This window comes from Sphaeramia orbicularis, chromosome 21 (genome assembly GCF_902148855.1).
Source record: "Sphaeramia orbicularis chromosome 21, fSphaOr1.1, whole genome shotgun sequence".
Classification (NCBI taxonomy): Eukaryota; Metazoa; Chordata; class Actinopteri; order Kurtiformes; family Apogonidae; genus Sphaeramia; species Sphaeramia orbicularis.
Window position 1 is genome coordinate 55,967,289 of NC_043977.1, and position 15,093 is coordinate 55,982,381.

At 37.8% G+C, this 15,093-nt stretch overlaps 1 protein-coding gene and 1 long non-coding RNA gene across 4 annotated transcripts in view; both read right to left on the reverse strand.

Annotated features, from left to right (window-relative positions):
• Positions 1-5,642: 5,642 nt before the first annotated feature.
• LOC115412166 (uncharacterized) lies at positions 5,643-10,897 on the reverse strand. Its single transcript, XR_003934302.1, has 4 exons — positions 10,654-10,897; positions 8,786-9,983; positions 7,876-8,200; positions 5,643-6,500 (listed from the first exon to the last, which is right to left on the reverse strand). It is a non-coding gene; the product is annotated as an uncharacterized LOC115412166 (long non-coding RNA).
• Positions 10,898-11,225: 328 nt separating this feature from the next.
• ptpn4a (protein tyrosine phosphatase non-receptor type 4a) overlaps positions 11,226-15,093 on the reverse strand; it is a 145,873-nt gene continuing 142,005 nt past the window's right edge. For 2 of the 3 annotated variants that reach the window (XM_030124501.1, XM_030124500.1), the window contains exons 26-27: positions 14,267-14,402; positions 11,226-12,580 (exon numbers count right to left, since the gene is read on the reverse strand). In XM_030124501.1, coding sequence (XP_029980361.1) covers positions 12,146-12,580; positions 14,267-14,402 — 571 coding nt within the window. In that variant the 3' untranslated portion in view covers positions 11,226-12,145. The remainder of the gene's footprint in view (positions 12,581-14,266; positions 14,403-15,093) is intronic. The other variant, XM_030124502.1, reaches the window with a different exon arrangement.

Here is a 15,093-nt window from a genome sequence, read left to right on the forward strand (position 1 = left end):
AGGGGTTTTTATGACACAGGTAGGAGTTAAACCAAGGATATATACGGTCAAACATTTGTCATTATTTAGTTTCATTATATATACACTCGCTGTTATAATTTCAAATAAAAACAGAAAAAGAACTTGAAAATAGCAGTCTTGAAATACACACCATTTGTGTCACATTTGAATCATCCAAAGAAAAAAATAAAAAATAAAAAAACAAAATCTTTTCTGCTCACAAATGATTTTTCCCTTTTATTTTAAAGATTTTTTTCATATACAACATTGTATTTACATGGTCTAGTATTATTTACACAAAATTAACAAGTGGCACTGTGTAGTTAGGAGTTCTTCTCTTTTTCCCTACAGGTGTCTTATTTTTAAAACAAAAATTTGAGGAAAAAAAAGATAAATTAAAAATAAAAGAACATCTAATTTAACAATGTTTTACGTCTCCATCTGTTTGTTTTTTTTGTCAGTAGCACTACCTCTCAGGCAGCCTTCTACAAAGTGCTGTCCTCTCCCCTACCCGACCGGTTCGTCTTTACAAAAATACAACTTAACCCACCTGACCCCACCCCCCCCACACACACCTCTCATCGACCTTTGACCCTGATGCACAGACAGTACCCGAGAACGTGTCAACAACAAAAACACTCTGAACACACACACCGCTCGTGCGCGACAAAACACTCACCTATTTATTCCCAGTCAAAGGCTGAAGGGCACACGCTTTTATTTCACCGTGTTCCAGGTTTTTACTGTCATCGATACTGTTTTAGGGCGTCGCGTTGAGGGTAATTCAGCTGTGATTTGGGTCGGCCTGAATGTTCAGTGGCGTTTCATTTATAAAACCGAGCTAAGGAAAAAAAAAAAACAACCATATGTGAATATTTTAGCCAAATCCACACTCATGGCTTTGATGCTTCTGAAGTTGGATGGATATTCACAGATTCAAACGACCAGGATGGAAACGAAAAGATAAAACAAACGACTTCTGTAGAAAATGAGCGAGATGATATTGAAGACACAACTGTGACTCCCAGACTTAAAACAGAGGGAAGTCCTTTTACACACAAAAACAAAGAGAAATATTTGGATTTATTCTTTATTTATCGGTTATTATTCTATTATTTCACTATTCGTTTGATTTCACATTGAGCTGCATGTGGAACCTGAACTAGAATCAATCAATTAATCAATCAAATTTTACTTATATAGCGCCAAATCATAACAAAACTTATCTCATGACTGGGGGTGTAAGAAAACATGGGTTCTGCAATATATCGTGATGTCATTTCATGATACTGTATCAATGTTAAAAAGTACTGTATCAATATTTTTAAATATTCAAATGCAGAAAGGCAGACGTTCATTTTTTTTTTTTGGTTTTCTTTAATGTTTATATCTTATTTATTCTTATTTAACACTGTTTTCTTAAATAATGTTGGTTCCTTTGTTGGGATTGAACTCAAATCCTGTTCTGATGTTAGTTGTGAACTAATAGAATCTGAACATTTGAACAGGATCTGAAACTGGAATGTCTGGAAAACAGAATTTCAGTTTGAACACAGGAACATTTGCTGATAGAACATTAGATCCTGTTGGGATCAAATAAAAATGTGTTCAGTATTTGTGCAGATTTCTGCTGTAATTCAATTTTTCCAGGAAATAATCATTTAAAAAAGAAACAAAACCCATAAAAAATGGCCTTTTTAACAGTATCGTGTTATATCAGGATATATTGTGATATATCCTATCGTGAGCCTCATATTTTGGTTTGTATCGTATCGCCAGACTCTTGCCGGTACGCAGCCTTACTCACTAGGGTCACGGGGGTCAGTGGAGCCTATCCCAGATACTTATGGGTGAAGGCGGGGTTCAGCCTGGACATGTGACCAGTTCATCACAGACTGAACATACACAGACAAACACTCACATTCACACCTGTGGGCGATTTAGATTAACTGATTAACCTATCAGTGCATGTGTTTGGACAGTGGGAGGAGCCAGAGTACCAGAGAGAACCCACGCAGACAGGAGGAGAACATGGAGCGCACCACCTCCTCCAGCTGTAGAAGCCTTTCAGTCTGAGTCCTCTGCACTGGGACACATTCTACAGATGTCACATCCAGGTGAAGTATCCTAGTCTCATGTTTGGTGTCAACTTTTCATGCAGAACACGGACAAAACGAGCAGCAAACTGGCTGAACTTCCAGGACAATGGGAAATGAGTGGAAGAACAGTTCATCCTGTGTTTTGAATACGGTGGAACCTGGCAGTACGAGCGCACCGTAGAACCAGAAGAGTCACTTTATGAATCGGAGCTCTTCAGAATTTTTGTCTGAAAATACGAGTGGAAATCCACAACACGAGCAGGTGCTCCTCCAACAGACACATGAACCCTTTCATGCACAGTGGTCACTCCAGCGGACACATGTTCAAAGGTGTTCTCTTGTGTATTCATGGGTTTTGTTGTTTTAGTTTCATATCAGCTGACACAGCGGACGCTCATGCATCATGTCATACACTGACACTCACACCATTAATGTTCATGATCAGCCTGATCTGCAGGAACATGTCTGAGTGTAAATCAGTTGCTAATGGTTATTAGACTGTAATTAACAGGGTTTTTTAAACTTTTTTTTTTTGGGCATATCTGAGTAATAACTACAGATCCAGAAAAGGAAAGTTTTGGCTTTTTGACATTTACTAATTGTCTTGATTAGAAACAGCATGATGCAACCGTGTTTTCAGATAGATTAAAAAAATAAAATATGGAATGTCCTTTGCAGTGGACAGCATTTTTTTTTTTTTTTTTTTATAAAGCTGTAAAACTCTTGTCCCCTACAGAGGACAAAAATGCATTGCTGGGTCTCAGGAGGTTCTAGAATGTTAAAATGTGAACAGATTAATAGCATAAAAAAATAAGTATTTCATGGTTTTCACACAGTATGTCGTAAATGCACGGTGTCCAGCTGACTGCACATTCCTGCAACCCCATGAAAAATAGGTTGATAAAAAAAAAAATCACATTGCTTTTTTCAAACCTAGAGGAATGAAAACACTCAGGAAAAAAATCTTGACTAAGGTTCTCATAATTCATGCATGAAAGGGTTAAGTTCAGGTTGTTTCTCTGAAGAGGTTTTTAATGAAATGACCTGAAAGTGCGGACAGCGATGAAAGTGGAAGAACAAATGAAGTAAAGAGAGAAAACACCAGAGAATAACCACCACCCTCCTCCTCCTCCTCCACTTCAATCTCCTTTACACACAGATCATCTCATCTTAAAGTTAATAAAACCAGATTATTACCTCCGCCAAGAGGTACTGTGATCACTTTGCTTTGTTTGTTTGTAACTTTACAGGAAAACTATTCCAACTCCCTCCCACTGTCCATCCGTAACTGTGATTCTCTCCCCACATTCAAATCCAGGCTCAAAACTCACCTTTTCAGAACAGCCCACCCCCCATAAGTTCTACTCTCCATTTTACAGCTTCATTTCTATATATAGTAATTATTCTTTTATCTGTTTATTTCTTTGTATTTTATGGATTGCTTGTTTTATTTTGTTGTACAGTGTCCTTGGGTGTGTTGAAAGGCGCTTATAAATAAAATTTAACTTTATTATTAACCATCTTTCCCAGATCTTCCCCACAGATAGGCCTAGGCCCTGGGACCAACCCAGTCCATTTTGGTCCCATTAGGCCAAAGTTCAAGGTCACAGCAAGGTCACAACATCTACAATTTTCCATCTGTCATCATTGAGACATTTTGGAAAATTCATAAAAAAATTCAAAACAACTCTGATTCTCCTCCAGTTGGATCCACCTGTAGCTTAGAACAGTCTGTTGTATGTGGAACTAAATTGTCCACATCCACAGTGGAATGTGGACTCTGTGGACATTTACACTGAACACTGAAAATCCTATTTCCCACACATTTAAAATTAGAACTCAACTAATATTGATGTGAATTGAATCTAATTGGACAGACACATGACTGGGACCAGATTCAACTGTTTCTGTGTATGGAACAACCTGGAAACTGTTGGATTTACACAGAAATAGTCGATCCACACATGCACAGTGTTCGGGGTGCTTGGCGGAGGTTTGCGTTCTCTGAACTTTTGTTTGTTTTTATAGTTGTTATTTTCTTTCTAACTGCATTTTCTGTTTTAAAACCCTTAAAAAAGGAGTTTTGGTTTTTGGGGGCTGGAAGGGATTAATGATATTTCAATTAATTTCAATGGAGAAAACTGATTAGTAAAATGAGTAAATTGCAAAACGAGCTCGATCGTGGAATGCATTATATTCGTACTGCGAGGTTCCACTGGATTTGGTTTAAGGATGTGAGATGATACTTTTCATAAAGGCTGATTTCAACAGTTTGACTCTGTGAAAATCCTTCCAACTTCACTTTAGTTCTAGACTTGTGGGACCGTTGTGAGTGCGGTTTTCAACCCAAGAAGACCGATTCTCCCGAGTTCACACATGTTGCAGCCACTGAGGATGTGCATTTAGACGGTTTCTAAACCTGAGGACCAGCTCCGTGGTTTTCTGGGTCCACGGTGCTAGTCCTGCGGTCGAACACACGCTGTTCTGGACCACGTTTGGACGCTCAGACGTGACGCAGACAGTGGGATCCATGTTTGGTCCAAAAGTCCAGCATACGGTCAAAAACCACCACGACCATGGGCGGTGGACGCTGCGTGGGCTCAGACGACGTCACTGATGTCGCCTCTGAGGAGTTACGGGCAGATTTTTGGAGAGTGTTGTGAAATATGAGAGATTTAAAGGTTCAGTCTGTAAGAATTCTACGCTGTTGTGTTTGGTGCTGGAGCTGGTCACCTGTTCCTGTCAGGAGGGCTGTTGGAAAGTATCAGTTCTGCCATGTATCACGATATTTCATTTCACAATACTGTATCGATGAGAAAAAAGTACTGTATCGACATTTTTAGGTATTTATTCGAAGGCAGATATGGCAGGGGTTCATTTTTGTTTTTCTTTATTGTTTCGATTTTCTTTATTAATACTGAACACTGTTTTATTAAATGGTTATTTGAAGCATCCTAAAAACACTTTTTACTGTCTGAGAGAGGAAGGGGTTTGTTCCTTTGTTGGGATCGCACAAAAATAATGTTATGATGTTAGCTCTGAACTAATAGAATATAAATAAACAAACAAAAAATTGCCTTTTTTACAGTATCATGATATACCGTGATTAGGGCTGTAAGAAAATATCGGTTCTGCAATATATCACGATATTTCATTTCACAATACTGTATCGATATTAAAAAGTACTGTATCGATATTTTTAGGTATTTATTCAAATGCAGATATTGTGGAGGTTCATTTGAGTTGTGTTGTTTTTTTTGTTTGTTTTATTTATTATTATTGAACACTCTTATTAAATAATGTGAGTTCCTTTGTTGGGATTGAACTAAAATAATGTTCTGATCTGATAGAATATGAACATTTGAACAGGATCTGAAACTGTAATGTCTGTAAAATATAGTTAAAATTTTAACACAGGAACATTTTGTGATATAACATTAGATCCTGTTGTGATCAAATACAAATGTGTTTAGTATTTGTGCAGATTTCTGGTGTAATTCAATTCTTCAAGGAAATAATAATTTAAAAATGAAACAAAACCAATAAAAAAAATTGCCTTTTAACAGTATCATGATATATCGTATCGTGATCCTAGTATTGTGATTCGTATTGTATTGCCAGATTCTTGCCGATACACAGCCCTAATGACTATATGTGTCTGTGGTGGAAAACAAACCTAGTTCTCAGATGAACCAACTCTATACGACCAGTAACAGACTCCAACTTCCAGTAAACACATAATCACGCACTTGTCTTCCATACTGAACCTTTACAGACACAGGTGTACGCGGGTTTCATCAGTACTGTACATGTGGTCCAAGTACGATTCATCTGTTATAAAGAGAGACTGAACACAGGTGGAAGAAAAGCTCCAGTATTTAGGACGGGTCGAACGAACGCGGCTCTGTCTGGACTTTTTAAGACGAAAGTTGAGATCAGGTTAGATTTAAGTTAGTGGCTTCATGAAAACAAAGTCACAACCTTTCATTCCAGTTTAAAGGACAAGCAGGCTTCAACCAGACAGCGAGTAAACTATATGTAGAAGAGACAGACGGACAGACAGATCCATGTGAACTCACACAACAGGAGGTTTTTCCAGCAGAATCCACTGAAAGAGCTGAGGACAACAGGAACGGCAGCAGCCAACGAAAACACACCCTGAACTACGGAGACGATGTGCAGTATAGGCGCTAACAGATCTGAAATTACACAAATTTATTTCCTTTATTTAACCACTAGGTCCCTCTGAGTTCAGATCTACCAGGAAGATTTGGGCCTCGTACCTTGAATCATAATAAATAAGGTTTGGCGTGGTTACGGGAAGTTTGTGTCGGAGTCTGTTTTGTGTTGGAAGTGGCGTTAGTCAACAACTGTCTGAGTCCTTTACATCCGTGATTCAATCTAAACAGCAGGGGTGTCGAACTCGTGTTCTTTCAGGTTCCACATTCAGCCTGATTTGATCTGCAGTGGGTTGGATCAGTAAAATAAGAACAGAATAACCTAGAAATAATGACAACTGCAAATTGTTGTCTTTGTTTTAGCGCAAAAACACCCCCCCATTAAATTATGAAAATACTTACTTTTCTGAACAATCCAAATAAAAAAGATGTAATTAACCTGAAAAAACTGAAATTTCCTACAAAATAAGTGCAATTTTAACAATATTATGCCTCAACTACAACTACAAAGACACTAAACACTGAGGAACAGGAAGAAAACAGTTAAAATCATGCAGAATTTTCTTTAGACATTTCAGGTTGTTCACATTTGTTCAGGTTATTCACATTTTATTGTTATAGGATAGTTTGTAAATGTAACTATTTTCATAATTTAATGTTATTTTTTGCACTAAAACAAAGAAAAAAAATGTAAGTTGTTAGTTCAAGATTTTTTGCTAAATTTAAGATTTTTTTTTTTTGGCTTAATTCAAGATTTTTTTTGACTTATTTCAAGCAATTTTTTTTTTTGCTTAATTCAACTGAAGAATGTGGAATTTTTGCACTTTGCAAATTCATCCCACGGGCTGGATTGGACCCTTTTGCGGGACGCATTTGGCCCCCGGGACGCATGTTTGGGACCCCTGCTATACAGGGATTTCTATGTAGAGCACAGGTGTCAAACATGTGGTCCGGGGGCCAAAACTGGCCCACCAAAGGGTCCAATCTGGCCCCTGGGATGAATTTGTGAAATGCAAAAATTACACTGAAGATATGAACAATCATTGGTGTTAAAATCATTTTAGGTCAATTCAATCTAAAGTGGGTCAGAGCAGCAAAAAACTATCATAATAACTTATAAATAAAGAAAACCACAAATTTCTCTCTTTGTTTTAGTGTAAAAAAGGTAAAATTACACAAAAATATTTAGATTTACAGACTAGTCTTTGACAAAAAATTTCAACAACCTAAAATGTCTTAAGAGAAGTCTGTAGAACTGTACAAATATTCTGCCTGTTACTACATGTTTTGTGTATTTGTAGATCCACTGTGATCTGTAAGTTATGATGCACGTGAATAAATAATAAACTAAAGTGTAATATTGCTAAAAAATGGCACTTATTTTTCTGAAGAATTTTCAGGTTGTTCATATTTGTTTGTGTTATGTTCAAGTAGAGTTTGTAGATTGTACATTTTCATTATGGAATTGGACTTTTTTCACTCAAAAACAGAGAAAACTTTGACAGTTCTTATCCTATTATTTATATTATTTTACTGGTCTGGTCCACTTTAGAACAGATTAGTCTGTATGTGGACCTGAACTCAAATGAGTTTGACACCTCTGATGTAGAGGATTCAGGTTAGTTATTCTGTGAAAAGGCTTCCGCTCATTTCTAAGTCATTTAATGTCTGTCTTTCTGCTCATAGCTGTTGTTATGTCATGTAACTAACCACCAAACATAGAATACACCTTGACTATTAATAACTACATTATTATATAAGGTGTTCTACAGGGATCAGACACTTAAACTAAATGCTCTTTAACATCTTTTCGAAAGAACGTTTAACAAACCCTTTGACAACAATTCTCTTCATTCACAAATTGCGAGTTAGAAAATGGAGTCTGTTAATATCGACGAAAAACCGCTTCCAACCGAGGTTCTACTAGTTGTGGATTTTTCATTATAGTTTAGTTTTATTTAGTTTTGACTTTTTTTCCTCTAATTCAGTTCGTTTTAATTCGTTTTTAGAACAGGTTTGCTAGTTTTTACTTGTTTTTGTTATTTTCTAAATGCTTAGTTTTTGGTTTTTTTTTATATCTTTTATCTTCTTCGCCGTCGTATTCAAATAAATCCCAGACAGTAAATAAATGAAATTAAATAAATAAATCTGCTGCTTTCTCCCAACTTTAGTCTGCACGTTTCCAGGCAGAGTGGGGACGAAAAGCTGACTCTAAACCACAAGTGACGAGAAGTGACGGGCCGTTAAATATCATATGGTGCTGCTAGCTAAAATTGCCAGAGCGAAATAAATCGCTTTTGTATCAGTCCGACATTGACAAAGACGAAAACGACAGGAATTTTATCCGTAAGTTTTATCCGTGTCAGTTAGTTTTGTAAACACACAATACAGTTTCAGTTAGCTAGCGTTTTTTTCTTTTAATTATAGTTTTTATTAATTTCAGTTAACGAAAATCTAGTTTTCGTCGTTTCGCTAGTTTTCGTTAACGATAATAACCTTGCTTCCAACACCAGCTATTTTTACCCCAAAACAGAGAGTCATCTGCATACAAGTGTACACGCTGCTATTGTGGACGTAGAGAAATGGAACAGTTATTAGTTTAGAAACTGAGTTGGCGAACGTCAACCAACAACCAGACTGACTCCAACACAAACCTGACACGACAACACACAAATCTTACACATTGAACCTTTAAAAGGATTATGGAGGTGGTCGATTAAAATTTAGAAAAATAAACAAAAGTCTGCTCTGAAATGTCAACCGAAAAAATAAAAATGAATCAGGAAAATGTTCGTCTCACTCCGGTGATTTGTGAGTCTTCATGGAGCCAACATTAAAAATAATGTTCTGAGGCGAAAAGAAACTTAAACATCTTGGATTGGTAAGTATAAAAAAATGTAGAAGAGCCATTCATGTTCAGTGTATCAGTCACACTTGGTTTTACACCAGTTTACTATCAGCTCAGCACTAATACTAATACTACGACCCCTGTTTGAGCACCACGAGCTGTGAAAAGCTAGGACCACGTCTTATGAATCTGAGCGAGACCTGATCTGAAGAAAAAAAAAAAAAACTGCTCCTGGTGCTAAATAAAGGTTTTTTTTTTATAAGTGTCTGGTTCATGGACACATCACTGCTCTCATGTAACAAGTTACAGCGAGAAAACAGCTTAAGTATTGGGTAACACTTCACATTACAGCTACGAACAACATGCTAATGTCTACAAGACAGAGATAATAAACGCACTCATTAACAGCTAATAGATTGTATTAGCTATGAGTACTGTACTGTACTGCAGCACTGGGTTAAAAACAAAGACTAATAATGGGAAAATATCTTAAAATAGTATTTTAGAAGAACCATAAGCTTCCTGAAGTTCACCAAAACCTTTTTTTATACTGGCTTGAGGTGGTTTTGTTTACTTTAAAAATAGATATAACACTTAGTGGCACATGAAAATTAAAAATTATGATGCAGTAAACGTTTAACTCAGTTGTGTTTTCCGCTTTTTGCATCATCTTCCTAGTTTATTCCAGAAAGCACTAAAACATGCCAAGAGGTAGTATGGAGTCAGGAGGAAAGCCTACTGTTCCTCACTGTCAGAATGCTCAACTATTCCTACTGTGTTTTACTGCAGCCGTGTGTATTGAAGCCTACAGCGCCACCTACTGACCACATGACACAGCCCTGTTTGTTCACTCCAGTTCTGTTAGTGCAGGGCTGTCAAACTCATTTAGTTCAGTTCCACATTCAACTAAATTTGATCTGCAGTGGGCCGAACCAGTAAAATAATAACATAATAATATATAAATAATGTCAACTCCAAACTTTTCTCTATGTTTTACAGTGAAAAAAATAAATTTACATTATGAAAAGGTTTACATCTACAAACTATCTTTTCAAACAATGTGAATAACATGAACAAAATGAATAAATAAGTGTAACTTTAACAGTTTTCTGCCTCAGTTTATCATTTACACATGTACATTATAACGTACAGATCACAGTGGATCTACAAATACACAAAATATTTAGTATCAGGCAGAATATTTACCTTTCTTAAAACATTTCAGGTTGTTCATATTTGTTCAGATTATTCACATTTTTTTTGCAAAATTATACTTTGTTTTAGTGTAAATACATGAAAATATTTACATTTACAAAGTGAAACATTTGGAGTTGTCATTATTTATACGTTATTTTGATAGTATTTGACTGGTCTGACCCACTTGAGATTGAATTGGTCTGAATGTGGAACCTGAACTAAAAGGATTGTTCATATCGTCAGTGTAATTTTTGCATTTCACAAATTCATCCCAGTGGCCGGATTGAACCCTTTGGCGGTCCGGATTTGGCCCCCAGACCACATGTTTGACACCTGTGTGTTAGTGGAACATATTTAAAATACATCATCTTCTTGCAAATTTCAAAAAAATTTGATAAAAATCAAATGGTAATAGCTTATAAATGTTTGCCCATTACCACGATGTATTATCTATAATGTTAAAGCTGCCAAGAAATGACAGTGGATGGGCATGTTAGTTTTATGTTCAATTAATGATATATTCAGCTGAAAAAGTAACTTTTTCTTCATTTTTTTCTGTTCTGATGAAATAACTTTTATGAGTGTCCACATGATCAGTGAATTAAATAAAGGAAAATACAGGATTTATGCTGAAAAATGTAAAATGCAGAGGATAATATTGTAATAAATGGTGATAAATCACTTAAGACAAAAAAAAAATCATTTTTAAGTTGTGACCAAAATCATTATAGGTCTTTAAGGGTTAATTATTACCTCTGTATAATTAGCCTACTAGCATGTTGTTGTAACGTTCAGTGCTATTGTGTTCCCCAACTCCCAAGACGTCTCCTCATTCCTTTGAATTTCAGATGACGTTAAGAATAAAACTATGGATCAAAACTTGGTCTCCAGTGGGATTTTTGCATCTGCGATCACAACACAACAACAAATGCAGAGACCCCGAGGATTGTAGACCGGTCTGTACCACGCCAAAGCAACGGCCACTTCAGAGGAAAAAAAAAAACAAACAAATAAAAACAACACAGCACAAAGGGACGGGAGCATCCAGCCGCCACAGCATCGAACAGGGGGTGAGACACAAAGTGCTTCCAGCCTCCGTCTGTCGGTCTGTGCTGTCCAAAAAACTTAGACGAGAAAGCAGAGAGGAAGCCAAAATCAAGTACAATAAATTAAAATCACTATTTTTTTCCCCACAAAAAAGCAAAAGAAATAAAGAAGTAGTTAGAGGAAGAGGAATCACACTACTGGACTAGCTAAGATTTAATCAGGAAAAGCATAAAGCTCTAGACTGGTACAAACAAACATACAACTGGGTTTTTTTGTTCAGTGGACTGGGGTTGACGCCAACTAAAACACAATAAATACTCTTTGAGGAACAAAAGATAAAAGGTATATCTCTGTATCAGCTAAAAGGACACTAAAAAAAAAAGGCAGGTCCGTCTGGCAGACTCGCTCAGAAGGGGACAGCCCCCCCCTCCCCCCAGAGGTAACTAAACAGGCCCCCTCCCTCCCACCGACGGGGGCGGGCCTTCCCCTTCGTACTTATGGCACTACAGCATTTCCCCATCCATCCATCCATCCATCCATCCACCGCTTCTGCTTTCGTACTTGTATCTTTTCGTTTCGTCTTTACCCTGAACATACGTCTCCTACTGGTACCTATTCAATACAGCTGGGTTTCTTTTTTTTTTTATTCTAGTTGTCTCTGATTTTCATGTTTGTTCGCCTTTTTGTTTAGCTTTTTTCTTTCCGTTTTTGTCAGCGTAAAGTGCAACAGTGCTTTTGTTCTCTCCTCCGACTGAAACCGAACACCCCCAGAATTGTCACAGGTCGCCCAGGGCGGGATCGGGACCAGGATCGGGACCAGGATCAGGACCAGGACCAGGACTAGGATCTGGACCAGGATCGGGCTCTGGCTCTGGGCTGGCCCTGGTCTCACTATTGACGCTGGTGATGCTGGCGACACTGGGCTCCTCCTCCACTTCCTCTTCGTCCTCGTCCTCTTCTTCCTCCATCACTTCCCCTACATCCAGCACCTCCACCTCTTCGTCGTCATCGTCCTCGTCGCCTTCTAGCAGCTCTGCCGTGGCCGTCTCGCCGTCCTCCATCGACGCCACCTCCTCAGCCTCTCCCTTCTTGTCCTGGTCCTTGTCCTGGTCGGGTCGTTCTCTGTGCTGATAAACCAGCGCCTTCAGCGGTTTGACCAAACCCTCCTCGTTGACTTTCAGGATGGCCTCGCACACGAAGCGATACTGGCTCTGAAGAAGAAGAGAAAGGAAAGGTTTTAGAGGATGAGGAAGTTAATAATATGACAGAGTATGACCAGACTAAGGCTGTAGCTATTTATTATTTTTGTAATCAATTAATCTATTGATTATTCTTTGATATAATTCGATTAAATGATTATTTGAATAGGTGAAAAAAATAGTAAAAATCTGAATCAGACATGTCTGAAAATGACAAACAGCTTGTCCTTTATTCCAGAACCAGCTGAAACAACACCCACAAAAAACAGAAAAGTAAAAGGATATATAACACGTGTTCAGAGAACGCAAACATCCGCCAAGCACCCCGAACGGTGTGCATGTGTGGATCGACTATTTCTTTTTAAATGAGGCTAATCGCAGTTGTTTTGAATTTTTTTATGAATTTTTGAAAATTGCTCAATGATGACAGATGGAAAATTGTAGATTTGTGACCTTGCTGGGACCTTGAACTTTGGCCTACTTGGCCCAAAATTTAATGGGTTGGTCCCAGGGCCTGGGCCTATCTGTGGGGAAGATTTGGGAAAGATGGGTGGAAGAGTTTTCCTGTAAAGTTGCAAACAAACAAACACACAAACAAACACACAAAGCAAAGTAATCACAATACCTCCTAGAGGAGGTAATAATATCAATATAGAAATAACAATAATAACAGTATAAAAAAATATATAAAAATATCTATAGATATAAACAACAACAAACGAATAAAATGACATGTACAAACAATTTGTGCACTGCAGTCTTCAACACATTTGGATCCAACTTACAAACAACTTTCGTCACCAATTTTTCATCCAATCTGTCCATCCTCAGTCATATCCTCAGTATCATGAATCTGTAAGTCTGTCTGTCATTACTCACCTGAATCTCTCACATTACAGTGAACAGTTTCTTAGTTCCATCCACCAGAAACAAACCATGTGTTTACAAACAGAGCCAGGAGGGAACTCGGGCATCGTTGGAATTTTGTCACGATGTGCATTGTGGGAAACGCAGGGTCGCACAGCCACCTGACAGCGGCAGTGCATCCATATGATGTCATACAGTTGCAACAAACACAACGTGGAAACAGCTGGAGCTCCCTTTCCCACAATGCACGTCGCGGCAAAATTCCTCAGATGCCCGAGTTACCTACTGGCTCCGTTTGTAAACACATGGTTTGTTTCTGGTGGATAGAACGAAGAAACTGTTCACTGTGAGGGAAGAGACTCAGGTGAGTAATGACAGACAGACTTACAGATCCATGATACTGAGGATATGACTGAGGATGGACAGATTTGGTGCAATATTAGTGACGAAAGTCTCCCACAGCTTTAAGATGAAACTAACACATAACTGACCAGAATAAAGAGAAATATTTGTAAAGTTTGTGTGAAAGCTTCAAAGTTTAAAGGAGTAAGTGAACGTTCCAATGGACAAAAGTCAACATATAGAAATTTTCTGCCTTTTTGTCCAAGTCTCTTCTGAGCTACGTGCCATGTTGTTTGTGTTGATCCTGGCGTCATGTGCGTGACAATAAGCATCCGTGTGAAACACAACAGTGGAACCAATGTTTAGCAGCAGCAAAATTAAGGAAATGAAGCTTCAATTCAGAAAAACTGCAAATGAATAATTTTTTAAATTGATCTGAGTCGATCCATGGTTTCAGCTCTAAAACAGACAGATGATGATTCTACTCACCGGCGTCTGGATCATCATCGCCCGTTGGTCTCTCATGGTCCTGACGATATCTAGAGGGTAAACCGGCTGACCGCACTCCATCAGACATAACGCCGTCTCCATAGTGATCAGAACCCCAGTCCGACCAATCCCAGCACTAGGAACACACAGAAAGATGTAAGAAACAAACACACACAACACGGTAATAAGAGCAAAGATCTGGGCCAGGTTCAGTGAGTAGATGGCTAAAATAGTTTGGTTTTATTTTATTTTATTTATTTATTTATCAAAACAACAAATCAAACATTAGGACAAACAAAGACACAAATTGTGCAGGTGAGATCAGAAAGCCCCGTGGGGCTTATAAACTGAATCATTACAGCATTAGCTTAAAGAATGACAATAGGAATAAAACAATAATAAACAAAGTACAACAAAAATATAAACAGAGAATAAAAGAAAAAGAGTATGTGTAAGTGTGTGTAACCTCAGACAGAACTGACCGTGTCCAATACGGACCGTTGCAACCACTTAGCATGTCTTGTATGGATGTTATGTACATTTCTATTAAATTGGAAGAAAGCTTTACAAGGCAAAGAATGTGTTGAATCAAGATTTTCCAAAGAAATATACAGGTAAGGTATTTATTTAAAGTAAAAACTGAGAGGATATTGAGCTGTTTGAAAAAAGGGGCTGGCTGAGTGGCCAAGTCACTAAATGTTGCCATCCTGCAGAACTTTTTTTGCAGCATATAAAATGTATGAAGGTGGGTAGGATAAGTCACTCCCCAAATTGTATTGCAATATATGAGATATGGATAAATGAAGCTGTAATAAAGAGTTAGGAGA